We start from the raw sequence: 27369 nt of genomic DNA, 5'->3' as shown, positions 1-27369 counted from the left end.
AGGATCACACATCAGAAACCTGGGCAGGGAGTGGGTCAGCCAGGGGTGAACCATATACAATGACAGAGCTGCAATGGATCTCAAGGGCCATCTGGCTTATCAACCCGTTTTTGTTGATCAGGAATTGAAAGACGAAGAGGCTAATGGTCCCTCTGGTAGCAATAGCACTGAACTAAAAACGTGATCACTTGATATCCAATCCTGGACTATGACCTCCACATGAAGTTTCCTTAGAAAGCTTCAGGTCCTTAAGGCAAGGTGGATAGAAAGATGGAAGCAGATGGCAAGGGATTAGAACTCAAGAAAAAGAAAGAAGGGACTCTGAGATCAGTTCACAGACACTATTTTGCAAATAGATGTCCATATTGAGCAGAACTTATCTCCCAGCCAGAGACCCTGCTATTGTAGATGAAACTCAGAATGATCTTTTTCAGAAGACTATAGAAAGTTTACTGCTTCCTTTCTGAGTTTTCTCATCTGTAAACTGGGGAGGGAGATTGGACCAGATGGCTTCTGGAGTCTATCCTTGTTCTTGCCTTCTCTACATCGGTTCCAGACAGGGACCATAGCTGGGACTAGTCCCCTCCAAGTGTGAGGGCAGGCAGACCCCAGGTGCTCTGAGTAGAGAACAGCACTGTCAGTTGAGGAGAGCAAAAAGGAAAACAGATGGGATCTGATTCCTGGGTTGACTTTGAACGGAAAGGAATATCCCTTCTTGGCTGCCTTTCAAGCTAGCTCAGTGTAGCGAAGGCAGAGGGGAGCCTGAAGGAAGAAGCAAAACTCCTGATCCAATGACGAAGTGTAGTCCTATCTCCACATATGTCCTTTTGTCTTCTCATCCCACAAGGATTTCTTGGCATCGTATGGTGGATATAACATAGGACTTAGTGCCAGTAGAGCCTACCTTTCCACTTCCCGCTGTGTAGTTTGGAAAGTCACCAAATCTCACTGAATATCAGTTTCTGTATAATCAGGGTAAAAATGTATATGAAACACAAGCATTTTGTTGTTCTCTAGAACTTAACCATTTTTATTCCTAGAATTTCAGTGTGATCGCAGGCAATGCCACTGAGGCAGCTGTGTCATCCTTGGTGAGAAATCTTTCAGTCGTCATTCGGCAAAACCCATCAACTACAGCTGGCAATCTGGCTTCAGTGGTGTCCATTCTGGACAACGTCTTGTCTCTGTCACTGTCAAGTCATTTCAAGGTGTCCAATTCAACCATGGAGGTATGGTCTGCCTGTGTTAGAAGAACTCACTGTATTTTTTTTTTTAAGTTTATTTATTTATCCCGAGAGGTTGGGGAGGGGGAGAGAGAGAGAGAGAGGGAAAGAAAGAATCCCTGATGTGGGGCATGGTCTCCTTAACTGTGAGATCATGACCTGAGCCTAAACCAAGAATGGGACACTTAACTGACGAGTCACCTAGGCATCCTAAGAATTCACCTTAGGTGTGCTCCGTCTCTTAGGAAGCATGATAAAAGCCTGAGTTGAAGACGCACCACTGAAAAAGACCAAAGAGGGTGGATTCTTGATTCTGGCTCAGGTCACAATCTCTCAGGCCCCACATCAGGCTCTGTGCTGACGGTGTGGAGCCTGCTTGAAATTTCCTCGCTCCTCTCTCTCTGCCCTTTCCCCACTCGTGTTCTCTCTCTCTCTCCCTCTCTGTCTCTCTCAAAATAACCTTTGGGAAAAAAAGACTGAAGAGTCATGTAACAGTCTTTGTATGAGCTTTACTGCTTCCTCCACAGTGTACAATGAAGTCACGGGATTGATTATGTGAGTTCAAAGAGGGGCTGCCTCTAGGCAGGCTTAGAGGAAGGAATGAGCTTCTCCACTGTGTGGCATAGGTGCCAACTTTCTCCTGTCTCTGCAGTTATATTTCCTGTGGCTAAAAGCTCTAATTTTAGTAGTATATATTTTAAGAACTCCCTCATTTTGACCGGGGAATTCAAGGTTTAGTTTGGATATTTAAATTTTTTTTTTTTAACGTTTATTTATTTTTGAGACAGAGAGAGACAGAGCATGAACGGGGGAGGGGCAGAGAGAGAGGGAGACACAGAATCAGAAGCAGGCTCCAGGCTCTGAGCCATCAGCCCAGAGCCCGACGTGGGCTCGAACTCACGGACCGCGAGATGTGACCTGAGCTGAAGTCGGACGCTTAACCGACTGAGCCACCCAGGCGCCCCTAGTTTGGATATTTAAAAATTAGTTTAGGGGCACCTGGGAGGCTCAGTCGGTTAAGTGTCTGACCCTTGATTTGGCTCAGGTCATGATCTCATGGTTGTGAGATCGAGCCCCATATCAAGCACTAGGCTGGGCATGGAACCTGCTTAGGTTCTCTCTCTCTTCCTCTCCTTCTGCCCCTCCCCTTCGAGCGTGCACATGCTCTCTGTCTCAAAAACAAACAAACAAACAAACAAACAAATAAAAAATAGCTTAAAATTTATGCAAGTAAAACTTGCTTACTAAGAAATGCAAATAGGCAAAAAATAATAATAAAGATATGTAATCTGGTCACCCTAGAATAGCCATTGCTTACATTTCAGGTATCACCTCAGTGCCTAGAAAATGACAAAATGACAAGTAGCACATAGAAGGTACTCAATAAATATTTCTTAACTGAATGTCCTTCCAACCATTTTGGATACATGCATTGTGTATGTTAAAGTACATAATATTTTACACAACTGGATTATAGAATGGATATGTCAGAGATGACATTAAATATAAATAGGCTAAACTCCCTGAATCAAAGGAAAGATGCTCAAAAAAATTTTTTTTAAAGCCTGGCTTTGTGCTGTTTACTAGAAGCCAGCTAAAACAAAACGACACAAAAAATTTAAAAATAAAATGAAGAGCACAGAGCAGGCAAACAGAAACCAAAAGAAGGCAGAGGTTCCAAGGGGCAGTACAAGAAGCATGCTATGGGACTCAGGGCAAGAAGCCACAGAGGGCTCATTTAGGGTGAGACTCAGTCAGAGTGACAACGCCTGGGGCGTTGACAATGCCTGGGAACCTGAGCCATAAGCCAGAGACACGGTCCACCTTTCAAGGGCTTGTTAGGAAAAGGAATCTCTTAAACTAAGACTGACACTTAAAACCCACAACAATTCCATGCTTCTTGGTTGCTTGTCCAGTTTTTAAGGATTTTTACTTTATATTCTCTTCTATTAAATGGTCATAAACACACATGGATTAAAACTTGAACGTCCATGACATGAATTTAGAACTTCTGATGTTAGCAAAAGAAACATAATGTTGGAGAGCAGTTCAAAATAACATCTTACTCCTTGAGCCTCAGCTGAACTCTTAATAAGGCAGCCATGTTGGTCATCTCTGAGGACAGAAATGGGCCCTGCTGCAACCCACATCACAGGATTCTTTGTCAGCCGTGCTGGATCCCCAGTGTGCATATGAATGCCCCGGGGAGATCACTCTGAGACTTATATGATTCTGCTGACCCAAGTTTCTTAACCCAAAGCTTCCACCGTGCAGAGCAACTAAGCTGATTATTGCTGATGAATTTGAATGTGGTCCTCAACCGAGTCAACTCTCTGGACATTTGTACTATACTTTTTGAAAAAAAAAATTTTTTTTTTTTGCATTTATTTATTTTTGAGAGACAGAAAGAGGCAGAGCACGAGTGGGGGAGGGGCAGAGAGAGAAGGTGACACAGAATCCGAAGCAGGCTCCGGGCTCTGAGCTGACAGCACAGAGCCCGATGCGGGGCTCGGACTCACAAACCGTGAGATCATGACCTGAGCCGAAGTCGGACGCTCAACCGACTGAGCCACCCAGGCGCCCCCGCAATTGTAGTATACTTAATATTCTAATGACTCTCTGCTCTTAGTCCTCTGAACTGCTTATTCAAAATGCAAACCGACTTTCATCCTTGTATTTCAGGATGTCATCAGTATTGCTGACCACATCCTTAATTCAGCATCAGTAACCAACTGGACGGTGTTACTGCGGGAAGAACAGCATGCCAGCTCACGATTACTGGAGACACTGGAAAACATCAGCAGCCTCGTACCTTCGACAGCTCTGCCCCTGAGTTTCTCTCGGGAATTCATTCACTGGAGAGGGATTCCAGGGTCCCAAAGCCAACTTGAGATGGGTTACAGCTATGAGGCTAAAATATTCCCCCCAAATACTTCCATTCCCATCAGAGGCCATGTGTTAATTGGGTCAGACCAATTCCAGTGGTCCTTTCCAGAAACTATTATCAGCATGGCCTCATTGACCCTGGGGAATATTCTATCCATCGCCAAAAATGGAAATGCTCAGGTCAATGGGCCAGTGATATCCACGGTTATCCAAAACTATTCCATAAATGAAATTTTCCTGGTTTTTCCCAAGACAGAGTCAAATCTGAGCCAGCCTCACTGTGTGTTTTGGGATTTCAGGCATTTGCAATGGAACAATGCGGGCTGCCACCTAGTGAATGAAACTCCAGACACGGTGACGTGCCAATGTACTCACCTGACCTCCTTCTCCATACTGATGTCACCCTTTGTCCCCCCTGCCATCATCCCCTTTGTGAAATGGCTCACTTTTGTGGGACTGGGCATCTCCATTGGAAGTCTCACCTTATGCCTAATCTTCGAAGCTCTATTTTGGAAGCAGGTCAAGAAAAACCAAACTTCCTACACGCGCCATATTTGCATGGTGAACATAGCCTTGTGCCTCCTGATTGCTGATGTTTGGTTTATCGTTGCCGCCACTGCAGACTCCACAGTAAGCTTTTCTGGAGTCTGCATAGCTGCAGTGTTTTTTATGCACTTTTTCTACCTCTCCTTGTTCTTTTGGATGCTCATGCTTGGCATCCTGCTAGCTTATCGGATCCTCTTTGTGTTCCATCACATGGGCCTGCATTTGATGATGGCTTTCGGGTTCTGCCTGGGCTATGGGTGCCCTCTCATCATATCTGTCATCACCATTGCCGTCACGCAACCTGGCAATGGCTACGAAAGGAAAGACGTGTGTTGGCTTAATTGGTCTGATAAGAGCAAACCCCTCTTGGCCTTTGCTGTTCCTGCACTGACTATTGTGGCTGTGAATTTGGTTGTGGTGCTATTAGTTCTCACAAAGCTCTGGAGGCCCACTGTTGGAGAAAGGCCGAGTCAGGACAACAAGGCCACTATTGTCCGCATGGGGAAGAGCCTCCTCATCCTGACCCCTCTGCTGGGCCTCACCTGGGGCTTTGGCATAGGAACAATAGTGGACAACCGGAATCTGGCTTGGCATGTTATTTTTGCATTACTCAATGCATTCCAGGTAAGAACAATAAGAATAACTTCTTATATCATCAGGTGATGGGAATGATTATAGAGAACTGAGGTTGGTAATACCACTCTGGAGGCTATCTCCTCTCCCGGCCCCACCAGGTCTGTAAACCAACACTGCCTGGCAACAGTGAATAGAAAACAAACAAACAAAAGGATCCATATTTTCCAAGAGTTATTCTTATACTGAAGCAGAATATTAGACTTCTTCAGTAATCCATCCCAGGATTTTAATTTTTGAGAGAGAGACAGAGCGTGAGTGGCAGAGGAGCAGAGAGAGAGAGAGACACAGAATCTGAAGCAGGTTCCAGGCTCTGAGCCGTCAGCACAGAGCCCGATGCGGGGCTCGAACTCGTGAACCATGAGATCACAACCCGAGCCGAAGTCGGACGCAACCGACTGAAGTCACCCAGGCACCCCTCCATCCCAGGATTTGAAATCTGTTTGAGTTCATATAGCTAACGTTAATCCCTCTTGCTGCTGACTCAGTCCCCTTTCTCTTGGGCAGACCTCTCTGCAAAAGCACACAGGGAAAGGGAAAGAAATCAAGAGTGATTGTTGACTCTGCATGGTGCAAAGGAAGTCTCTAGAGCATGACAGAGCAGGAGCTGGCAAACTGTAGCCAGCTCTGTTTTTGTAAATAAAGTTTTATTGGAAGACAGCCACACCAGTTTTTTTAGATACGGTCTGCGGCTGCTTTCTTTACACTGGCAAAACTGAGCAGTTGTGATCGTATGACCTGCAAAGCCTAAAACATGTCCTCTCTGGCTCTTTCCAGAAAAAGTTGGCCTACCCCTGCTGCAAAGCATGGGTTTTACATTCCACAACCAGAGAGTGGTCAGAGAGGAGGTAGACAAAGTAATCTTTAGGATTTGATGAGTCTGGAAGAGAGCCTTTCATCCTGGTTTGACGAAAATTTGCTGGTCCCCTCTGGACATGATTCGGGAAGGTGGTGGTTAAACATTTGAGCTCTGTACTTGAATAGGTCTCAGCTCAAATATGTCACGTTATCAACTGTGACCACTAAAAAAAAAATTATTTAATCTCTCTTTCAATTCTTTCATCTGTTAAACAGGGATAATATCATTACCTGTATCATAAAGTAGATATGAAGATGAATGGCATAAGTTAGCTCTTAGCACAGTGCCTGGCACATAGCAGACGCTAATAACGTCTTCTAAAAGCAAGTGGTTTTCCACCTATGTTAGCATACTGGTGAATGTTTTCAGTGGTAGGACAGAGGGCAAACCTCGAAAGCACGGACCTAATGGTGACGGGCTTAGGGAGCTTCTGTTGAGGGCAGACCCGTGGTGATATGCTGTGTGAACAGGCACCAGTTGAGGGTGCTCTGACAGAGAAGAGGATTCCAAGGTACAAGAAAGCCTCTTCCAGGGGTTCCCCAAGGGTGGACCTGATGGAAAGGGTGCAGCTAAAGGTCCTCCGTTTGATCTTAGGGTTGGACCTCAATGCCCACTGCCGTCATAAATGTTTAGTCAATGTTTATTTAATGCCTATTCTAAAGAAAGACTAAGATATAGAGGCAGATGGAAGTGATTTGTATTGGGTGTAGGATGACACAAAGGGGAAAAGAAATCTCAGCATGTATTTATTTATTTATTTATTTATTTATTTATTTATTTATTTTAACGTTTATTTATTTTTGGGACAGAGAGAGACAGAGCATGAACGGGGGAGGGGCAGAGAGAGAGGGAGACACAGAATCGGAAGCAGGCTCCAGGCTCTGAGCCATCAGCCCAGAGCCCGACGCGGGGCTCGAACTCACGAACCGTGAGATCGGGACATGAGCCGAAGTCGGTGCTCAACCGACTGAGCCACCCAGGCGCCCCTCAGCATGCATTTAAAACTTTATTCACTCACTTCTTTATACATTCGACACAAACATTTTTGAGTGCTTGTGTTATGCCAGGCATTGGGGAGTGACCCAGGGTCCTTGCCTTCAAGGAGCCCACTGTCTAGTAGGAAGACAGACAAGAAAACAACTTCCATGTTGGGTGATAGAATAGTATTACATATCAGTGCTTCATTTTTCTGGAAAAGATAAGACCATGCACGTGATCTATTCTTTTTTTTTTTTTTTTTAGGGTTTTTTCATCTTATGTTTTGGAATGCTCTGGGATAGTAAGGTATGTGTGTTCATTTCTCTCTTTATCTCTTTCTTCTTCTAATCCAGGCATCCAACCCAATAAGATTTCTGGGCTCTTATTCACAATAGAGATGAGACCCTGGGTACTTTTGTAATCAAATTCTATAATTTTATAAAAGGCAGACTCAGGAAGACTCAGTGGAAATACTCACCTCTGATAATAAAACTATATAGAACTAATCACAACATATGATGTGAACATTGTAGACAAAAAAGGGAAATTGTTTTTACTTTTCATTTTGCCACTTTTATCCACTGTTTGGCAGTCATTGAAGAGCGAAAGTACTTTCAGGAAGGTTGAATTTTCTGTTTCTCCTCGATTAAATGTATGCATTTACTTAGAACATGCTGGAAGGAGTATTTCCTCCCATATTTCTAGAGTTTTATATGGTAAATATTAAATAGCCTTTAACATTAAGTAAAATCTCTAATGAAGGACAACCAATGTGAGCAAAAAATTATAGAAAAAATTTTATATCAACTTGTTTCATTATTTTGCCCAAGCTTTGAGCAAGTCTGTTGAGAGACGTAAAGACAGTAAGCTAAGCGATATGGACTTTGTTTTAATAAGAAGATAAGAATATTTTATAATTAGCACAATTTTAGCACATATCCAAAATCCCTGTTTACAGAGAAGCAATTTGCTATTCTTGAGGAGACTAAATAATTCTCTTAATGGCATCATTCACATGGTCAGGAAAGTCTTTACTTCAAAGATAAATTTCAACCTAGCAATTATTATAAATTACTATTTGCCTAGGATCTGAATTATGACAGCTTTTGGTACTGTTGTTCTTTGTTGAATCTTAGATTTGTTTATAGGTAAAGCAAACAAATATAACAAATTCTTTCATCAGATAGCCATGGTTAAGGTCTATTAAGTGCTTCCAGGAAATACCTCTAGTAAACAACAATTCCAATCTGTAGTTTTGTTCTGGATTTGTCTTTTATGATTGAATATGTGCCTGTCTTCAATATTTCTTTGTTGCCTTATAGCTGCGACAATTGCTGTTCAACAAATTGTCTCCTTTAAGCTCTCAGAAGCAAGCATCAAAGGTAATCATCTGCTGCCATGAGTCCAATGCCTGAAGTTCCGGTTTCATACTTTTCTCCGTGTGCAGTTTTATAGCAAGCCCACTTTTGCATAACCCCTTGAGTTTCTGGCACCATTATATTTCTGTTATCTGGCATGGTTCCTAGCACAGCGTCAATACTCATAAAGTTGAGTGAGTGAGACAATGAATGAGTGAGTGAATGAATGAGTGTATAAATGAATGAATGAGAAGGCAGGGAAAGTTACAAAGATGTTCAAGCACTGAGGTCTGGGGGTGTTCTTGTGGGCAAATACCTTTGAGCAATCATTTGCTTTAGTCTGACTTGTCTGCCAATATCTAGAGTCAGTGAGACCCTTTTCTCTGAATGACTTTCTGGACCTCCTGCAGACCATTTTGCTTTCATAAAAGTAAACGGTGAAGTCCTTGATTAACTTCTAATATGTGAAATGTCCTCTCTGAGTTTTCCCTCTTAAGTGGGTATAACTGTCCCTTGCAACTGTAGCTGTTAAATCTACAAACTGAGACATTTGTATGGCAACAGAGGATTCCTGTTTCATTCTTTGCCATTATAGTGCAATCCATTTAAGGAGAATATAGTAGGAACAAACGCCTTTGTGTTCATATTTTGTATTTTTGAAGTCAATTTAGTCTTTTGCTTTTCAGCAAAACACTGAAGGCCTTTCAGAATGAGCTCTAAAGCAGAGATTTTTGTGTTTGATAAAAGTCAACTGACTTAAGTCGATGTAAACCTACATGGTGTTTAGAGATTTTTATAAGGGACAAGATAATCTTTTGAAATAATAATAGTAAAAAAAAAAAAAGCCCAACTGTGAAGAAATTAACCTTTGACCTTAAAATTTTTCCCTGGCTCTGCATTTCCTAGTACTGGGAATTGCTGTGAGTTAGGTGGCCCGTGAGAGTATACCTGCCCTGTATTTCTGACTCAGTAACCAATTGGCTGAATGATTTTAGGAAAGTCACATGGTACCTTTTGGTTTTAATTTTTGTTTCAACTGTTAATATTAACTGTTGGGCTGGTCACTCAAAGCAGAAGTTCTGATTTTCTGTGATTTTGAGTTTATGTCTTGAAGAACCAAACTCTTCAACCAGGAAAAGTGAAACTAAGAAATCACTCACTATTCTTCAGAAAAGGAGGGAGCTACAGCATATGTGACTGCATTATAGAAAAACCTAAAGTTAACAAGGTAACACAGGACACCCCCCACCCCACCAAGCAGGAAGTCAGAATTTTTCTCATTTGAAAACCAAAGAGAGAAAAACACCCCGACATAAATTAAAACAAAAACAAAAGTAAGGATGCCCGACAGTGTTTTTTCTCCCTGTTTCTAATGTAAAGTGTTGACACTGGTCAGCAGGCAGCTGTGGTCACTGAGGCATCTTGTGGATTTGTACTCCTTTTCCAATGTCATTTTTAAATCAGATGACAAAAGTGGGATTTTGTTTTCGGGTTAGGTGGCTCGCTTGCTTTAAAATAAATGTGTATTTGGGAGAATAGAAGATGGGTGTTCGTAATTTCCCAAGGCTCATGGAGACCCATGGTGTCCCTTTTAATTTCATCACAAATTACCACCATTTCCTCACTTAGACATTATGTAAATTGATGACATTGATCATTGGGGTCATGGGGTGCAGGAGTGTGGCTAGATGAATACCAATTTTGTCCTTACCAGAGAGTCACTCCCCTTGTGTCAGCAGCTGAGCAGTGGGCCTGGGCCAGGTATTAGGTATCCCCTCCCTCTAAAATGTTCTTGCAAAGGGAGAAGCCACCACTTGCTATGGGTGAGAAAGCACTGTCCCCTCCAGCTGTGACATGCATCGTTTTTACCCTCATCTATTGGCTGTTGCTAAAGTCAATGATATTCAGCTACAGGAAGACTGATATGTATGCCTTGCAAATAGTTGCAATATGCCTGGAGGAGAAGAGTGGATCAAGAGGGGTGAGGAAGAGGTATTGTGTTACAAGTTAAGCTGAAGCCACATTTCAATGCTGAGGAAGTTTGAATGTAAAACAGGAGCCCAGACGACCCCGGTTGAGGAATGAGAAGGGGAGGAAAAGATACCTCTGTGGGAATGTTCCTGCAAGAAACTCGTCGTGACAGAAAAGAGAGTGAGGGTGGAAAGCAGACGCAGACTCAGGACAGCAGTGATGGTAGAGCTGAGTCACAAGGACGTGAGCAAGTCCATATGCTGGGAGGGATGAGCCAGCAAAGATAGTCTGAAGACAAATGGGGGTTGGGAAGGATGACTGAAGGAAGAAGATTCTTGGGAAGGCACATGGAATGGCTCGACTTAAGACAGAGGGGTCAGACTCTTCCCTGGACACAGGAAGCATCAGTTTGATGCAGATAGAGCAACGTGTGCAGATTGGGTCAGGGGGTGAGAGAATTCAGACCTGGGTACTTTTTTGTTTTGTTTTGTTTTGTTTTTACAGTAAGAGAAAAGGCTATCCAATAAGAGATGGAAAAATGGATGGCAAAATAGGGGTCTTAAAAGGGCAGTGAAATTTGGGTTGTTGGCTGAAAGGAATGAAAGTAGTCCACAGTGTTCTCTACAAGGACCATCCCTCAAGCCGCCATGACACTGTGTGGACCCATGGTGCAGTTTCTCTCGAGTCCTTGCTGAGGGCTCAGGGACCCTTCTTGGCCCTTCCATCGTCTCTAGCCATGTTCTCTGCAACTCTTCACCAAGAGGCAGACACTGGTGGCCCCTACAGAATTTCCCTCCAGAGAGAAGTTATTTAATTGTTTATGGTTCCAATGATTCAGGTCCTTTTATTTGACCAAGAGCTTAACCCCATATATTCACGTGTCTGAAGAGGCTGCTTTATCCCAGACCATGTAGAATCCCTGAGTGTGTTGAAATCTAAGCAATCTAAGATTCTTCTCTCTCTATGGGGCAGGATGCAGTTTTAAAAGCAATGATAATGACCGTAGAATTTTTCTTTAGTATATGTTTACTAAGTCCTGAATCTAGAAAATCAATTATTTTGCTTTGGAAGTTTCAGACATTTCTCATTCCTCTCTCTATGATAATCTTTTTCCAGAGCTCAATGTGGGGTAGCAACTTCTATATTTCCATGAAAATCAGGAGCTGTCACTGGGTTGCCCACTGCATATAACAAGAACCTTTTTTCTTCCATCTTGATTTAGCTTCCTCATGATATGGACAGTGATAGAAAATGGATCTTATTCTTTCTAATTATTCCTGGTGCCTAACATAGTGTCTAGCATACAGTGGTACTCAATAGGAGATGTTAAATTGATGAATAAATCAACTGCTGAGTGGAAAAGGATACAGTGTATCTTAACACATTTACCTTTCCCCATAAGAACATATTCTTCATTTTAAAAATTTGATTTCAGTGAGATAATTCAGTTTTCAAATTTTTGAACTCTATTTAGCCTCTGCAGCAGTTGCTAAAGGATTATTCACAAAGGGATTTGAATGCTAAGATGAGTGAGAATAAGGCAAAGTTTTATTTGAGACCATTTTTATAGAACTATTGTTTTTCCCCCCTGGGGTTTCTTTTCTAGTGATACATGTGTGAACCAAAGAAATGTAAGCATAGACATGAAAAAAGATAATGCCTTCTTTATTTCATTTATTTATTTTAATGTTTATTTTTGAGAGAGAGAGAGTATGAGCAGGAGAGGTGCCGAGAGAGAGAGGGAGACACAGAATCTGAAGCAGGTTCCAGGCCCTGAGCTGTCAGCACAGAGCCCAACATGGGGACCCACGAGCTGTGAGATCATGACCTGAGCTGAAGTTGGACACTTAACCGACTGAGCCACCCAGGCACCCCAATAATGCCCTCTTTAAAACTTCTTTCTGGTTTGGGGCGCCTGGGTGGCTCAGTCGGTTGAGCGACCAACTTCGGCTCAGGTCATGATCTCACAGCTCGTGAGTTCGAGCCCCGCGTCGGGCTCTGTGCTGACAGCTCAGAGCCTGGAGCCTGCTTCGGATTCTGTGTCTCCCTCTCTCTCTGCCCCTAACCCACTCGCATTCTGTCTCTTTCAAAAACAAACATTAAAAAAAATTAAACAAAAAAAAAACCCCTTCTTTCTGGTTTGTTGTTAGAAGTTGTGAGAATATACAGGAACACAAGATTCACTTAGAAATAAGTCCTTAGGCATTTTAAAAAGATTAAAGCAGGAGAAAGCGTAAGAAAGGAGTACTCTAATAAAACAGAATAGTGCACCATGTAAATGGAGTAAAGGTTCACTAATGACATTAAGATGTCGGAAATGCAGAGCATCACTGAACGAATAGAATTAATTTCCGAATGACTTGTTTTTCTTTTATGCAGCAGAACTCAACAGATGTATCTGCCAAACCCAAATTCCCAAAGCCTTTCAACCCACTGCAACACAAAGGTGAGTTAACAATAAGCCAAAGGTTAATAAAAAATAGAAGAAAGAATATGAATATATCACATGAGGAAAATTGAAGGGGTACTTTTTTTTTTTTAATTTTTTTTTTTTAACGTTTATTTATTTTTGAGACAGAGAGAGACAGAGCATGAACAGGGGAGGATCAGAGAGAGAGGGAGACACAGAATCTGAAACAGGCTCCAGGCTCTGAGCAGTCAGCCCAGAGCCCGACACGGGGCTCGAACTCACGGACCGTGAGATCGTGACCTGAGCCGAAGTCGGACGCTTAACCGACTGAGCCACCCAGGCGCCCCTGAAGGGGTACTTTTAAAAACCTCAGGTGGGAAGTATAGGAATATGAGCTGGTCATATGTCTGAAGTTCATCTGGATGGTGCTCAGGGCTGACCGAACATTGTTAGGGATTTGAGGGTCATGGAGACCCATGGTGTCCCTTTGAATTTCATCACAAATTACCACCATTTCCTCACTTAGACATTATATAAATTGATGACATTGATCACTGGGGTCATGGGGTGCAGGAGTGTGGTTAGATGAACACCAATTTTGTCCTTACTGGAGAGTCACTCCCCTTGTGTCAGCAGCTGAGCAGTGGGCATGGGCCAGGTATTAGGCATCCTAAAATGTTCCTGCAAAGGGAGAAGCCACCACTTGCTATGGGTGAGAAAGCACTGTCCCCTCCAGCTGTGACATGCATCGTTTTTACCCTCATCTATTGGCTGTTGCTAAAGTCAATGATATTCAGCTACAGGAAGACTGATATGTATGCTGCAAATAGTTGCAATATGCCTGGAGGAGGAGAGTGGAACAAGAGGGGTGAGGAAGAGGTATTGTGTTACAAGTTAAGCTGAAGTCACATTTAAATGCCCAAGTCTCACTACATGTTAAATTAGGTTAATATCTTTATGAGGGCAGAGAAATGGGCCACTCACGTTAGATTCTAAGAAAAATTATTTGAATTCCAAATAAAGTTCAGGTGCTTGAACTTGAAAAGGCTTCCCTCCCCAAATGTCCAGTGTGCCCACCCAGAAACCTTAGGTCCTGTTATCACTGTCACCAACCAGCCTGAGTGTTGTTTACAAATCTCTTAACCTTTTTGGATGTTTGTCCCTCGTCAATAATATGAAAAACCTAAGAGATCACAAAGTTTCCTTCTAGCAATTACATTTGATGATCTCAAACCTACTTTATCTCATCTCTCAGCCGTATCTGAAAGCTGTGGTGCTTCTCTTCTCAAATGAGAGATGTCTGATAAACGCAAGTCTCTTGGAAATTAATGAAAATGTGGCTGCCTATCAGCCAACTACACATTCTGTAGCTTTCCCTATCATCTTTCCGGAGCTGTCCAGAGTTATAAGGACCTGGCTAGGCATATTTTCATTTTGGTCTCATGCTTGATTCCAACATAGAAGCAGTAACTCTTATTGTCTCTTTCCTCTCCTAGGCATTTATGCTCTTTCCCATACTGGAGAATCGTCAAATGACATCATGCTAACCCAGTTTTTATCAACTGAATAAGGCTGCGAACCATAAAATCAAGGGAAATTTTTGGTGCAACTTGACATTTAGAACTAAATGTCAGTGAAAAAATTAGCACAATATTAGATGGAATTTTCTGATGTGGGCATCTGGAATAAAATGAGAAGGTTTCAGCAGCTCCATCACTGCTCTTTTTATCTTCATTTAAACGGAACCATTTATTTCCATGTGGTTTGACTCAAAGGAATTGCTTCATAAACGTAGGAAAGTAGGTTTTATTAGAAGCTGCGTCTGTTGTACCAGCTTTTCACTGCCACAGACTGCAGTTTCCTTTTTCATGAAATAGCATTATTCTTGTCGCATTCCCAGGCATCTGAACTGCAGTCAGAAAACGTCACGAAATCACCTGAGATAAATGGATGGCCCACGTTCACTTCCTATCAAAAAGTCATTGGTGCAAATTTCCTAGAGAAGAGGCATTTCCCTCCCAAATTTTCCAGTGGGATTTTATCCTTTTTTTTTTCTTTTTTTAGGTTCAGTCACTTACCTTTGGAACTTATTCAGAAATAAAATGAAAAAATTCTATTTCACACAGCTTTGTAGCCATTAGTTGGGAAGTATAATGATATGATTGTATACGTAAGGCAATGTTTTTCAGTCTACACCTTGTAATTTCATCCGGCCCCCAGTCCAGTGAAGTGAGGTGTCCAGGCAGATCTAAAGCAGAGATGAGGAAACGGATGTTCAACAAGGTGGAGATTGTGTAGCCAGTAAAGGGGTACTGAGGGCTTTTAGGACTTTTGGTTCCTAGTCCAGTTCTATGGCCCATAACAGCCTTAGGAATGACCTTCAACCTTAACAATACTTATAAGGTCAGATATGAGTTTCATTACTCCCAGAATTCTTTCAATGTAAGAGGCAAATTGAGGGAGAGTTTGGTTGTCACCTTCCGGGGAGATACCCAAACACATCCTGGTTTTCTTTTTTTTTTTTTTTCTCCTGGTTTTCTTTCATAACCACTGTGAGTACTTTTGGGGTTGTTTACATGTACAGCCAATGCCACTTTCAGATGAGACAGAGAGCAGCAGGTGGACAGGCACCACACGAAGTGACATTTCCTTTCCATACTTTCACCCCCTGGGCTCGCCAGTGTTTCAACCCTGGCCACTGGGCCCAGAAAGACTGAGCCCTATCTGACTCATCCCTGCTTCTAGAAATCTTAGACATCCTAAAAATCTGCAAGGGCAGATTTCTTTCAACAATAATTGTGATGACGATGGTGATGGTGACGATAATCGTAAGAGGTCAAAGAAGAAGAAGCAACATTCATAGACTGCTCACTCCCTGCCAGGCACTAAGTGCCTTGCATATGTTAACTCTTAATCTTCACAAGAAGCTTGGGAGTGGGGAACATTACTGTCCCCGGTTTACAGCAGCAGAAACGAAGGCCCAAAGGGGAAATAATGTGAGCAGGGCAACACGGATGATGAATAGCCGTTATACATATAATAGTCGTGGATGTTAATTTTAACAGGAAGTGGGTTATATAAGTCAGACTAGAAGGCAAGGGCACTGCTTATTTAATTGTAATTAGAATCTTACACTCTCTGGTCTGTGAGGGATCTCAAGCATCATCTAGTCCCTATTTTACATGTAGTCCTCATGTCCCGAATCTCAGCAGACCATCATTACAAGATGAAGTCATATCCACTTTTAATGGCTATCTATAGTAGTATATTAACTCAGACTGCTATAACAACATATCACAAACTGGGTAGTTTAAACAACAGAAATTCATGTTTTTCACAGTTCTGGAAGCTAGGACTTCCAAGATCAAGCTGTCTTTAGGGTTATTTTCTGATGAGACCACTCTTCCCGTCTCATAGACAGCCACCTTCTTGCTATGTCCCCACATGGTCTCTTCTCATTGTATGCTAATAGAGGTCTCTGGTGTCTCTTCTTTAAGAGCGCCCATCCTATCAGATGGGGATCCCACTCTGATCACCTCACTGAACCTTAATCACCTCCTAAATGGCCTCGTCTCCACATACAGTCATATTGGAGGTTAGGGCTTCAAAATATGAATTTTGCAGACACGCAGTTCAATTCCTAACAAGCAGCTGGGGTTCTTATCTGTTTAATTGAACTTAGGGTCTTTCAACATATCCTCTCAGTTATTTCTTGAAGTCCCCAAGGGAATGATGAAGGACAATCTCAGGTGCAATGACCATAGTTTTCCAAGGTCACCACATATGGCTTTACAGGCCGTGTACTCAAGAGGGTGCCATTCTCACACCTGTGATATTAATGGTGCCAACTAAAGTTGTCTAGGCCATAATCTGCATAGTCACTCGTGGTAGCCCTAATTAGGTCCACCCGCCTTGGCCTCCCTTTCTTGTTCTGCCTCTCACTCATCCACAGTTGCTGCTTACAGAATCTCTTTGATGAAGCCTCACCACCACGCCCTACCTCTCATGGACGTGTCAGTGCTCATGCCAAGAGTTTGATCCTAGAGGTCTCTAAGGCTCCCGTTGCTCATGGCATCAGAGTGGGTTGGGGTAGCTTCCTCCCAGTCTCCACCTCATATTGCCTGGATATACCCACTGTCAACAGTTTTGTCTGGCAAGCTAGAGAGGTCAGATGTGAGTGCCAGCACTTAGTGAAGAGTGAGCCCATAAAGATCAAACTCCAGGTTGGACAGTCCCTGCCCCACATTCTTCCACCTTTCTACTGACAAGGGAGGAGATGTGGATGCATTTTCATTATGCCCATTGGAGACATTGATGGAAGAAGGCAATAGAGCATGTGAATTTGTGCCAACCATTTGGTTCTTAGACCAGGCTCTCTACTGCAATAGGTCCCACTTAGGACAGTGCATCTGAATTCAGCCCCATGGACACAACGAACATTCATTAGGCATGTTCAAGTAGGACACAGAACAGATTTCTGAATGGGCTATTTTGAGATTTACAGAGTCTTTTTAAAATTACTTTTTGTATTTAATTTTTTTAATGTCTATTTATTTTTGAGAGAGAGAGACAGAGTGTGAGTGGGGAAGGGCAGAGAGAGAGGGAGACACAGAATCTAAAGCAGGCTCCAAACTCCGAGCTGCCAGCACAGAGACCGATGCAGGGCACGAACTAGGGTCCTGGTCTGGGGCCCTAAATGGACTCTGTGTTGAGACCAGCCTACACGCCTACAGTTTGTCAGAGTGAAGCATGTGTGTGTGTTTCTTACGGAGAATGGTGAGACAAGCAAGCAAGAGAGAGACAATACGGGGTTGTCTTGGGTGCTGTGTGAGGGGGCCACCCAAAGTGGTGGAGATCGAGCAGAAAGAAGTTGGAGGTGAAGCCAGATTAGGGGATGAGCACCTGGAATATAGATGAATTTGTATGAGCTAAAGGAATTGCATGTGAGAGAGGTCAGGGATACGAAATTTCAGAAGAGTTCCCGAACACTCCCTCCCTTACATCCAGAGAGAACTGGCACCATATGAAGGCAACCCCATCTTGTAATTCAAATCTCTCTTCCTGGACTTGAGGGAAAGGAGGTCAGAAACCTCGTTGCCCAAGGTGGGGCGGGTAGAAGGAGAGGAAGAAAAGTTGAGCAAAAATGTCCATCAGCAAAGATGTGCCAGTGCCAAGAGCCAACCCAGAGTAGGACTCAGTTGGAGAGGGAGTTGGGGGAGAATAGAAATTCAAGCCAAATTATTTGTAGTTATTATTATTACATGAGACTCAGCATCTTAATAACCAAACTGAGAGTGTGTGAACTATCCAAAGTGACCACAAAGCTGCTATTATTGGAGCATGTTAGAGTAATTTCTGGAACATATCTGGTGGGAAAGAAAAGCTTTTACTCTTGAATAAATTTTATAAGGATAATGAGAGACAAAAAAAAAAGGTGTTTGATCACGTCATAAGCCGCGTTTGTCTAATCCACTGATTACACACACGTTCATCTCAGATACTTCCCAAAATGCTACTAAAAACAATAAAAGAGTCAGAAAAAGAGTAAAACATTGCAATAGTTCCTATTGCTGAATTTAAAAATTGCCACAAACAGGGGCTTAAAGCAACACACACTTATTATCTTACAGCTTTTGAGTCAGGAGTCCAGACACAGCTAACTGAGTCCTCTGCTCAGTTTCACAAGACTGTAATCAAGGGCTGCATTTTCAGCTGGAGGCTTGACTGGGGAACTCCAACTCCTTCAAGTTATTGGCAGAATTCATTTCTCTGCAGTTGTGGGAATTAGAACCTTGACTTTTTGCTGACTTATTGGTTAGAGGTTACCCTGACACCCCAGAGGCTGCCTATACTTCCCTGACACAAGAGATTCTCTAACATGGCCACTTATGCCTGTAAGCCTGCCAGAACAGTCTGTTACTCCAGTGGGCTTTTATGACAAAGTATAACATAATCAGGTGAGTGACATCTCACAACTTTTACCATATTCAATTACTGGAAGTAGGTCACAGGTCCTGGCCACACTCCAGGAGATGATAGGTGAAAGACCCACAGTTAGGTTTGTGCCCCTCCAAATGCATATGTTAATACCTAACCCCCCAGGTGATAGTAGTAGGAAGCGGGGCCTTTGGGAAGTAGTTAGATCGTGAAGGTGGAATCTTTGTAAATGGCATTGGTGCTCTTACAAAAGACTCCATAGAGCTCTCTTGCCCTTTCTACCAAGTTGGAAGTTGGCAGTCTGTATCTCAGAAGAGGGTCTTGCCAGAAACCGACAGTATTGGCATCCTGATCTTGAACTTCCAGCCTCCAGAACTATGGGAAATAAATGTTTATAAGGCACCCAGTCTATGGTATCTGGTTATAGCAGCTTGAACCAACTGAGATGACAGCATTGTGAAATTTCTTCTATGATATTCTGTGACAGAAGACAAAAAAGAAGAACAAAACGTTTTCAGAGGGGATAAAAAAGGTTTTACGTAAAAGGTCAAAATCAGAATATTATCAGACTCCTCGCAGTAACGTTGTAAGCTAGATAACGATGGAGAATGGTTTCAAAACGTTGAGAAGGAATTATTGCAACCCAGAAGCAGTTAAGTGTGAGGAAGAATAAAGATAACTTCAGCCACAGAAATTCGCCATAAATTTTCCTGCAAAGCTTCCCTTGCCAAAAGCTGTTGGGAAATAGTACCAAACGTGACAATTGACCTAGAAAGGAAAAGGCTTGGGACCCCAAAAACAAAAGATGCTATGAAAGAGAGAGCAGAGGGACTATCTAGGGTGGGCTTAAAAGGAGTTTGTACCCAGACAACAACCTGGGGCAGATCCAGGCTAGAGCTGCAAGAAAGATTGCTCAAGAAGATGAAAGCGAGAGTAGGATACCTAACAGATCTGAGTGTTACTACTTTTTGAAGTTATCTATTTTATTTTATTAATTATTTTTTTTTAGAGAGACACAGAGCACGTGAGCAGGGGAGGGGCAGAGAAGGAGAGAGAGAATCTCAAGCACACTCCATGCTCAGCGTGGAACCCAGTGCAGGGCTCGATCCCACAGCCCTGGGATCATGACCTGAGCCGAAATCAACAGTTGGACGCTCAACCGACTGAACCGGCCAAGCACCCCTGAGTGTTATCTAGAAGAGATTTACATACCCAGGGGTGGGTTGGGATAAATTTTTGATATGAACACAGAAATCCAAACAAGTAAAAAAAAAAAAAAAAAGCGTTACATCTAACAGAAACAAAATGCTGTGCTGAAAAGAAAAAGTACTTAAACATACTACCTAACACAGCTATGAATAGAGTATACAGAGTACCAATAGTGAAAAGTGATTTTGATATAAGCAAGACAATAACACCATAAGTGTTTGGGAAAGTGGAGAATAGGAAGTCTATTTTGAGGGATGGCAGAAGAGCTCTAAATCTTTCTTTGTGTTTGGAAATCGATAAAACTGAGAAACCAAGAAGCAACATTATAATCAAGATATTTGGAAATATGGAAATAACTATCAAAGGAATAAAACAGTTAACAGAGATTTTCTCCGGGAAGCAGGAAATTAAAGGTTTTTTTTTTTTTTTTTTTTGTCTTGAAACCATATCCCTGTAACTGTGGTTAAACATAAATAAATGTGGAATGTGTGTGTATGAATTGAAGAAGGCATGGGCTATCTTAAAGTTGTAAGTCCCCTTGATTCATTTCCTTGAACTCAGAAGTCACAGGGCTCTCCAAGCTTATGTGGCTTTGGCCAGCTGCTTCAGGTTTTTGAGATGCCTATGAGAGCTCCAATTTGAGATGTCAAGTAGGCCACTGGGTATAATAGTTTATTGTCAAAGGAAGAGCGGGGCTAGAGATGTTGCTTAAAGCCATGGGGCCAGACGAGATCACCTAGTGAGTACAGGGCAAAAGTGAAGAGGTCCAAGCACTGAGCCAGGGCACCCCAGAATCTAGAAATAGGGAGAGGAAAAAGATCCTGGAAAGGGGAATGAGCAAGAGCAGCCTGTGAAGGAGGAGGGAAACCAAGAGAATGTGGCATCCCAGAAGGTAAGAAAAGCTTTCAAGAAAGATTTCAAGGATAGCAACTGGGTTGAATACTGCTGAGAGTCAAGACCCTGACTTGCTTATTCCCATCTTGTATCAAGATATAAGAATATAATAGTCATTCAGAATAAGAAATCCCACTGTTGGGAAGTTTCATACTGAATATATAGCATGGAATCATGTTTAGACTTTGCTTGGCCTTGTATTGGATAACCTCTTCCAGATCCGGAACTAGCTATTTTAGAAAGATTAATTTTCTCCAGGTTTTTCTGACGCTTTCAGAATAAATAAAGGGGCTGAGGAATAGTCATTCTGTAGCACCTAGAATGTTTCTCAGACTGATAAAGATTTTGGTAAGAGCCCCAAAGCTATGTCCTTTCAGAGGACTCTTAAATGGAAAGACAATTTACCTTTTGTTAAGAAGGCAGCAGGGCTGTGCTGCACTTACCTTTATCAAACTTCAGGGGGCGGACTCTGACCAAGAAATAAATCTGAACAAATTGCTCAAAGCTTAAACACACCTGAAATACACTTTGGAATTTGGGGGAATAAAAGGCGTTTTAATCCAGCTACTCTAATTAGGAACAATTTACAGTGTTTCTGTGGTGTTTTGTACAGTAAAAGAGATTAGGAAGCTAAGAACATAATTGCTGTTCTGGGACAGCAAACAATACCTCTGTTTCCTGGGTTTGTGCCCAAGGGTGCTGGTGAATAGCGAAGGCTGCCTGCTTCTAAGCCAAGCAGGAATTAGGCACGGTCGACTCGAGATTTCCACCTGCTAGAAAGGCAGTGTTTTATTTAAATTTGGGCTGCATCAACAGGATGTCCTTGGGTACTTTGGACTAATACAGAGTTAATTCAAGCACGTGGTACAAAATAGATTGGGGATATCCTGAGCTTTTTGGATTCATCTCTTCCTTTGGGAGGAAGGAGTTTAGCAAATTTTAGAGTTTTGTCAGCCAGGAGCCACATACTCCATGACTGAGCTATCCAAACTCTTTATAGATTCCATTTTGTACCCAAGGTCTTAGGGGTGGACAAAGTAATACAAGTGAACATAAAACTGTATTTAGGCCCTCACAGCTTCTTCCAGAAGGATCAAGGTGCTTGAAGCATACTCCTCAGCCCTCCCCTTACTGTCAGAGCTTGCCTTAGCACACAGTGTGGTATGAAGAAAGGGTGGGAGAGGGAACAGAGACCATGGAGCCTTCAATATCCCAGTTTCTGTGCCAGACTCAGCATAGATTGCATCTTTTGGTCCTCAAAACAGCACAGTATGCTGTATATCATTTTCCCCTCTGTAAAAGGATGTGGGGACGGACTCAGGGATCGGACGAGAACAAACACGGAAGCAAGGAGATCCGGCACCAAGGTGCCCCACTCTGCCTCAACTTCTCGTGTTCAGAAAGCCTCTGGCCTCAGTTCACAAGAGCAGCCGCAGCGCTTGGCATGTTCTGAACAGAGATTGGCCCTTGGGGGATAAGTAGGGGATCCCCGAGGCTGTCTTTTAAAATGATATCATGGTCCTAAGATACCATGATGTAATTTTTCCAGACACTTTACTCCGGATTCTCCTGAGAACTTGAGGGAGGCTAGGGGGGAGGGCTGGGACTTGAGAAACAACCGAAGCCAGAAGCGATGGGGGAAGAGTCCCCTGTTTGCAGATGACAACAGATCTTCCCAGAATGGGTGTACATTTCACCTGGCTTAATCCCAGCAGACATGCCTAGTTACATTTCCCTGATGGCCTCCTGGGGTGGACGTGGAGGGTTCTTTCTGGGAAGGAGTCCCGGTGAAGCCTGGCTTTCAGGAGTGCCAAGCATTTCTCTGCCTTGAGGTTTCCCATCAGTGAGATTCACAGATCTGCCCTCATTAGATAAGCCTAGAGAACCCTGCCAGTCCCGACTTTCTCTGATCCCGTGTCCCCTTATAGGTAACATGCTGAGAGAAGAGAAATTTATCACCAACGAGAACCAGCCCAAGTGGGTTTGGCGGGACCTTATCTTGCTGGGTAGGAATCCTAGATAAAGCACCGCCAACAGCTACATTTGTGCCAACCAGATGGGAGGCAACGCCCCTTTGGAATTCTGACCCGATGCTTGAAGCCGGAGCAGAGGAGTGCCCCAGGGTGGTGTGGCACCAAGAGACACAGTGCTTTTGTGGATAAGGTTTCCTGGTTCTTAGATGTCAGCCATGTCCCCCAACAGGGTGTGGGCAAGGCAGCTGTGAATTCCATGACAATGTGCTGCTGGACATTGCCAAGGACAACTCTCCGAGGCACAAACGGCCCGCCTGGCGCTGGTGATGATGTGAGTTTGTTTTCCTGACGTTGGCTGGCTGGGCGAGCCAGTCCCACCTGTCAGCTGTTTCACCCGCTTGTGGGGAATGTCATACGGCCTGCACCCTCACCAATTTTAAAAAGGAATAGAAGGAAGTCACACTCGCGGAATAGTTCCAGAATTTATATCGACAATTATTTACACATTAAAGTCTGCCACAATGTGAAGTGCCCATGCTCTGCTTTCTCTCAGGCCAGAGCAACGATTCTCCAAGTGTATCTCCAACCAGCAGCATCGGACCTGGAACTTGTTAGACATGCCAATTCTTGGATGTACCCCAGACCTCCTAAAGCAGAAACTCTGGAGTGGAGCCCAGGGACTTATGTTCTAACAAGCCCCACCCGGGGACGCTGATGCGTGCTCAGATTTGGAAAGCATTGACTTAGCAAACTCAGAGAGGGCGTGTTCCCGACTGAGCAGGGTTTGAGGCCAGGTTCCAAAGCTTGCTAGAGGTATTAACTTGTTATATTCCCAAACCTTAGTTATTTCATCTGTAAGCAAAGGTCATAACTCTGTGTAAAGTTAATGCTGGGAGCACGTGAGAGAGGCTGAAAGTTTTTAGCACCCTGCCCGGTATTTGGTAAGCATCCAACAAATGGTGACTATTAATGATATTAATAATGCTAATGTTAATAAAGGAGCATGGATCCCATACGACATTGTTAGCACATCAAAGCAGTGTATTAGGAGGAGAGATACACTCTTCAGAAACCAAATACAAAGCTTCAAACTCAGTTCTGCCACTGGCCACCTTGGACAGGCTATCTTATCTCCATTTGTAAAATGGGAAAGATCACAATTACTTTGCAGGGTCATTGGAAGGCTTAAATGAAGTCGGTAGAGTAGCTTGTTTAGTGTCTAGATACTATAGGTGTTAATTTTTCTTCCTCTTTCTCAGTGGGAAAACAAACACAAGTTTTTAAGTAGTCAGTGGGCCAGAGATTTAACCAAGGAAAATATCCATAATGGGACATTCTATCCGGATGGCTTAGGAAATACTTGTTTAAAAGGGAGGGAAGGGGCGCCTGGGCGGCTCAGTCGGTTGAGCATCCAACTTCGGCTCAGGTCATGACCTCAGGGATCATGAGTTTGAACCCCGTGTTGGGCTCTGTACTGACAGCTCAGAGCCTGGAGCCTGCTTCCGATTGTGTGTCTCCTTCTCTCTCTGCTCCTCTCCTGCTCACACTCTGTCTATCTCTCTCTCAAAAATAAATAAACATTAAAAAAAAAATTAAAAGAGAAGGGAAAGACATAGGGAGCTGTGAAGGAGAGAAGGACCCCTTATGCATATTTTTTTTTCTTGTTCATTATTTAATGACCCATGATAAGTCATAAGAAAAAATGCCCAGGCAAAAGAAGGCTTTTAAAAACAAGAATACTGAAGAGTTACAAACCAAAAGAAATTTCTAATTATTTTTATCTGGTGAATACAAAGTGGACTTTAAAAGTATATCAAAAGAAGGGGTGCCTGGGTGGCTCATTCGGCTAAGCATCCGACTTCGGCTCAGGTCAAGATCTCACGGTTTGTGAGTTCGAGCCCCGCCTCGGGCTCTGTGCTGACAGCTTGGAGCTTGGAACCTGGTTCGGATTCTGTGTCTCCTTCTCTCTCTGCCCCTCCCCAACTTGTGCTCTGTCTCTCTATGTCTCTCAAAACATAAATAAATGTAAAAAAAAAAAAAACCAACTTTAAAGTATATCAAAAAACATTACTGTAACTTCTAGTCAGGACATCTCCCAATATGCAATGCTCTCAGTTTCCCCAATTACAAGGCCTTTCTAGCTCGTCTCTCTCTCTCTGCCTTTTGTTTCGTACTTTAAGGAAGACCAACCAGCAGCCTCCGGTATCTTTTTCTGGGCTCTCTTGTGTTCTCCCTCTCTGACCACCAACACGTGTCCATTTCCCTGACCCCGGCGTGGCAGGTGCTGGGAGGGGTGATGGCGCCCAGTTATGTACATTTGATTGAATGTTTAAGTGAACGAAAGTTTACATTCCAAGTATAAACTTAAGATGTATGGAAGGTGTGACTACAGGGTAATGAGACTGACTCTTTGTTCCCCCAAGAGGAATTTGAACTTTTATTTATTTATTCAGCTGAGGAAGTTTTAGTGTGGTGACCAGAAGTACAGAATCTGGGCTCCTCATTTACATTATAGCTCTTATACTCAGCCATGTATCTCTGGCAAGTGATTTATCTCCTCCAAGACCTCAATTTCCTCAACGGTAAAATTGAGGCAGTGATAATACCTTGCCCACAGTGTTGTTAAGGTAATGAGATCAAATTGTACGTGTAGCAAAATTCCTGGAACATCGTAGATGTTCAGTATATGTTTAGTGAACATCTAAAAGCTCACTTTTAGCTTTTATTTTATTATAAATACAAAAAGTATATAAGATACAAGGTAAAAAACTCTTTCCTTATTATACTTTTGCCTCCCCCAACCCCCACCCCTCCGGCCCCCAAGAAATTATCATTATTAAACATTTGGAATATATCTTTTAAGACTATCCTGCCCTGCAAAGGGGACCCACTGTATGCATTCTCCCTTGTAAGTTTATATTTGATGTTTATTTCAAACATTCACATCAAGGACATTTGGAAAATTTCCATGAGATTGAACTAGTATGAAATACAGAGGGAATAGATCTTATAACTCTATAGAGCTCTAGAGTCATACCTAACTTTCAAAACAAAAACTGCTCTGTTCTGTATGGCTACTTATATCCACAAATATGGATCTGGAGAAATTTGATTTCCTCAAAAACTTCACACCCATCTCAAAGCTGCTGGTTCTGTCATCATATTTAGGAGATTATGAGGCTGACCCTGAAGGTAACTCCAAAAGAAGAGTTAACTCCGCACACACGGCCTTCCTCCTCCCATCTCCACGCCAGCCTGGTAGTGCTATAAAGTCCCAATTAAACGTGTTAACTCTGGGATTCCCCCTCCCGTGCAGCTGGTAAACCAGTTTCATGTGTAAAAATACACAACGGACGTAGATATAGGCACTGGGCAACTTTGTTCAAGATCTGATGTCATCTGCACCTTGGCAGGGACCAGCAACTTCTACTGCCAAGAAGTGAGACTTCATTACTGAATTCTAGCTTTCCCTTTGCAAACGCTTCTTCTGGATAAACTAAAGTACATTGTGTGTGTGCTCAGTTATCCTGCAACATTCCCAGGAGGAGGAGTGGGAGTAGGGAGTCCAGGATAAAGCACACATAGGTACACACACACACACACACACACAGACACCACTTTAAGACATAGCTCTGCCTCCTGGTTGGACATCTGCCTAGATACAGGTGCATTTTTCTTGTGCCACCACTGACTTAATGCTCATGGTTATTATCTCCACCTTGTCCAGAAAGAGTTCACTCAAGTCCACTTATTAAAGACTTTTAGACTCGACAAGCCTTCTATTACAAATCTTCTCTGTCCCAGGTACATGTCTCAACATCAGATTCTTTATGCAGAGAATGGCACTTCATCCCCCCTATGATTATCCTCTAGGTTCTATAGGTGAGGAAACAGAGACCAAGTTTACCTAGAAAGTAACAAAAGTGAGATTTTAAGTCAGAAACTCTAAAACCCTTGTTCTTTCTGTTCGAAAACTCTTCAAGATCCAAGATTTGCTGAAAGGCTGGTAAAAGAGAAATTACCAAGATGCCTGCTAGTATCTATCATGTTTTTCTACTTTGGTTAATGTCTTCCTATCAACCTATTTAGCCCTTGCAAGAAATGTCATCAGTTAACCACTAAAATATTGGCCATAGAGTTCATAGTTGGTGGTCTTCTGCTGGGTCACAGACTCCAATCTTTGCTTCCCCAAACATACCCCCATAAGCCACGGACAGACAAGAATGTCAAGAAGGTTGAATGACCTCCCAGGAGCGTGAGGACACATTCACAGGAAGCCAGTCTTCCAGGCTGAATTTCTTGAATGGGAAGATAACGGCTGTTCTTTCTCCCCCAGTGAAGGTGTTGAAAAGCAGGTCATTGAGAAGCCATGGGAAATACTGCACGTGCCTTCTCAGCCCTTCTCTGTGGGATATGGGGACGGAGGACACCTGCCAACAAACAAATGAAAAATAAACACATAAGTAAAAATCCCTTACTGGATGTTGGAAAG

The 27369-nt window shown here is 42.9% G+C and overlaps 1 protein-coding gene across 3 annotated transcripts in view; it reads left to right on the top strand.

The window, feature by feature from the left end:
- The window catches only part of ADGRF1 (adhesion G protein-coupled receptor F1), a 45921-nt gene extending 31220 nt beyond the window's left edge, over positions 1–14701 (top strand). For 2 of the 3 annotated variants that reach the window (XM_042986518.1, XM_007085095.3), the window contains exons 11-16: positions 1041–1229; positions 3906–5279; positions 7390–7431; positions 8448–8507; positions 12834–12900; positions 14361–14701. In XM_042986518.1, coding sequence (XP_042842452.1) covers positions 1041–1229; positions 3906–5279; positions 7390–7431; positions 8448–8507; positions 12834–12900; positions 14361–14434 — 1806 coding nt within the window. In that variant the 3' untranslated portion in view covers positions 14435–14701. The remainder of the gene's footprint in view (positions 1–1040; positions 1230–3905; positions 5280–7389; positions 7432–8447; positions 8508–12833; positions 12901–14360) is intronic. The other variant, XM_042986519.1, reaches the window with a different exon arrangement.
- Positions 14702–27369: the final 12668 nt, after the last annotated feature.

The sequence above is a fragment of the Panthera tigris genome, chromosome B2 (genome assembly GCF_018350195.1).
Source record: "Panthera tigris isolate Pti1 chromosome B2, P.tigris_Pti1_mat1.1, whole genome shotgun sequence".
Classification (NCBI taxonomy): domain Eukaryota; kingdom Metazoa; phylum Chordata; class Mammalia; order Carnivora; family Felidae; genus Panthera; species Panthera tigris.
The sequence above is the reverse complement of the archived record's forward strand: the minus strand, read 5'-3'. Positions and strand labels throughout refer to the sequence as shown.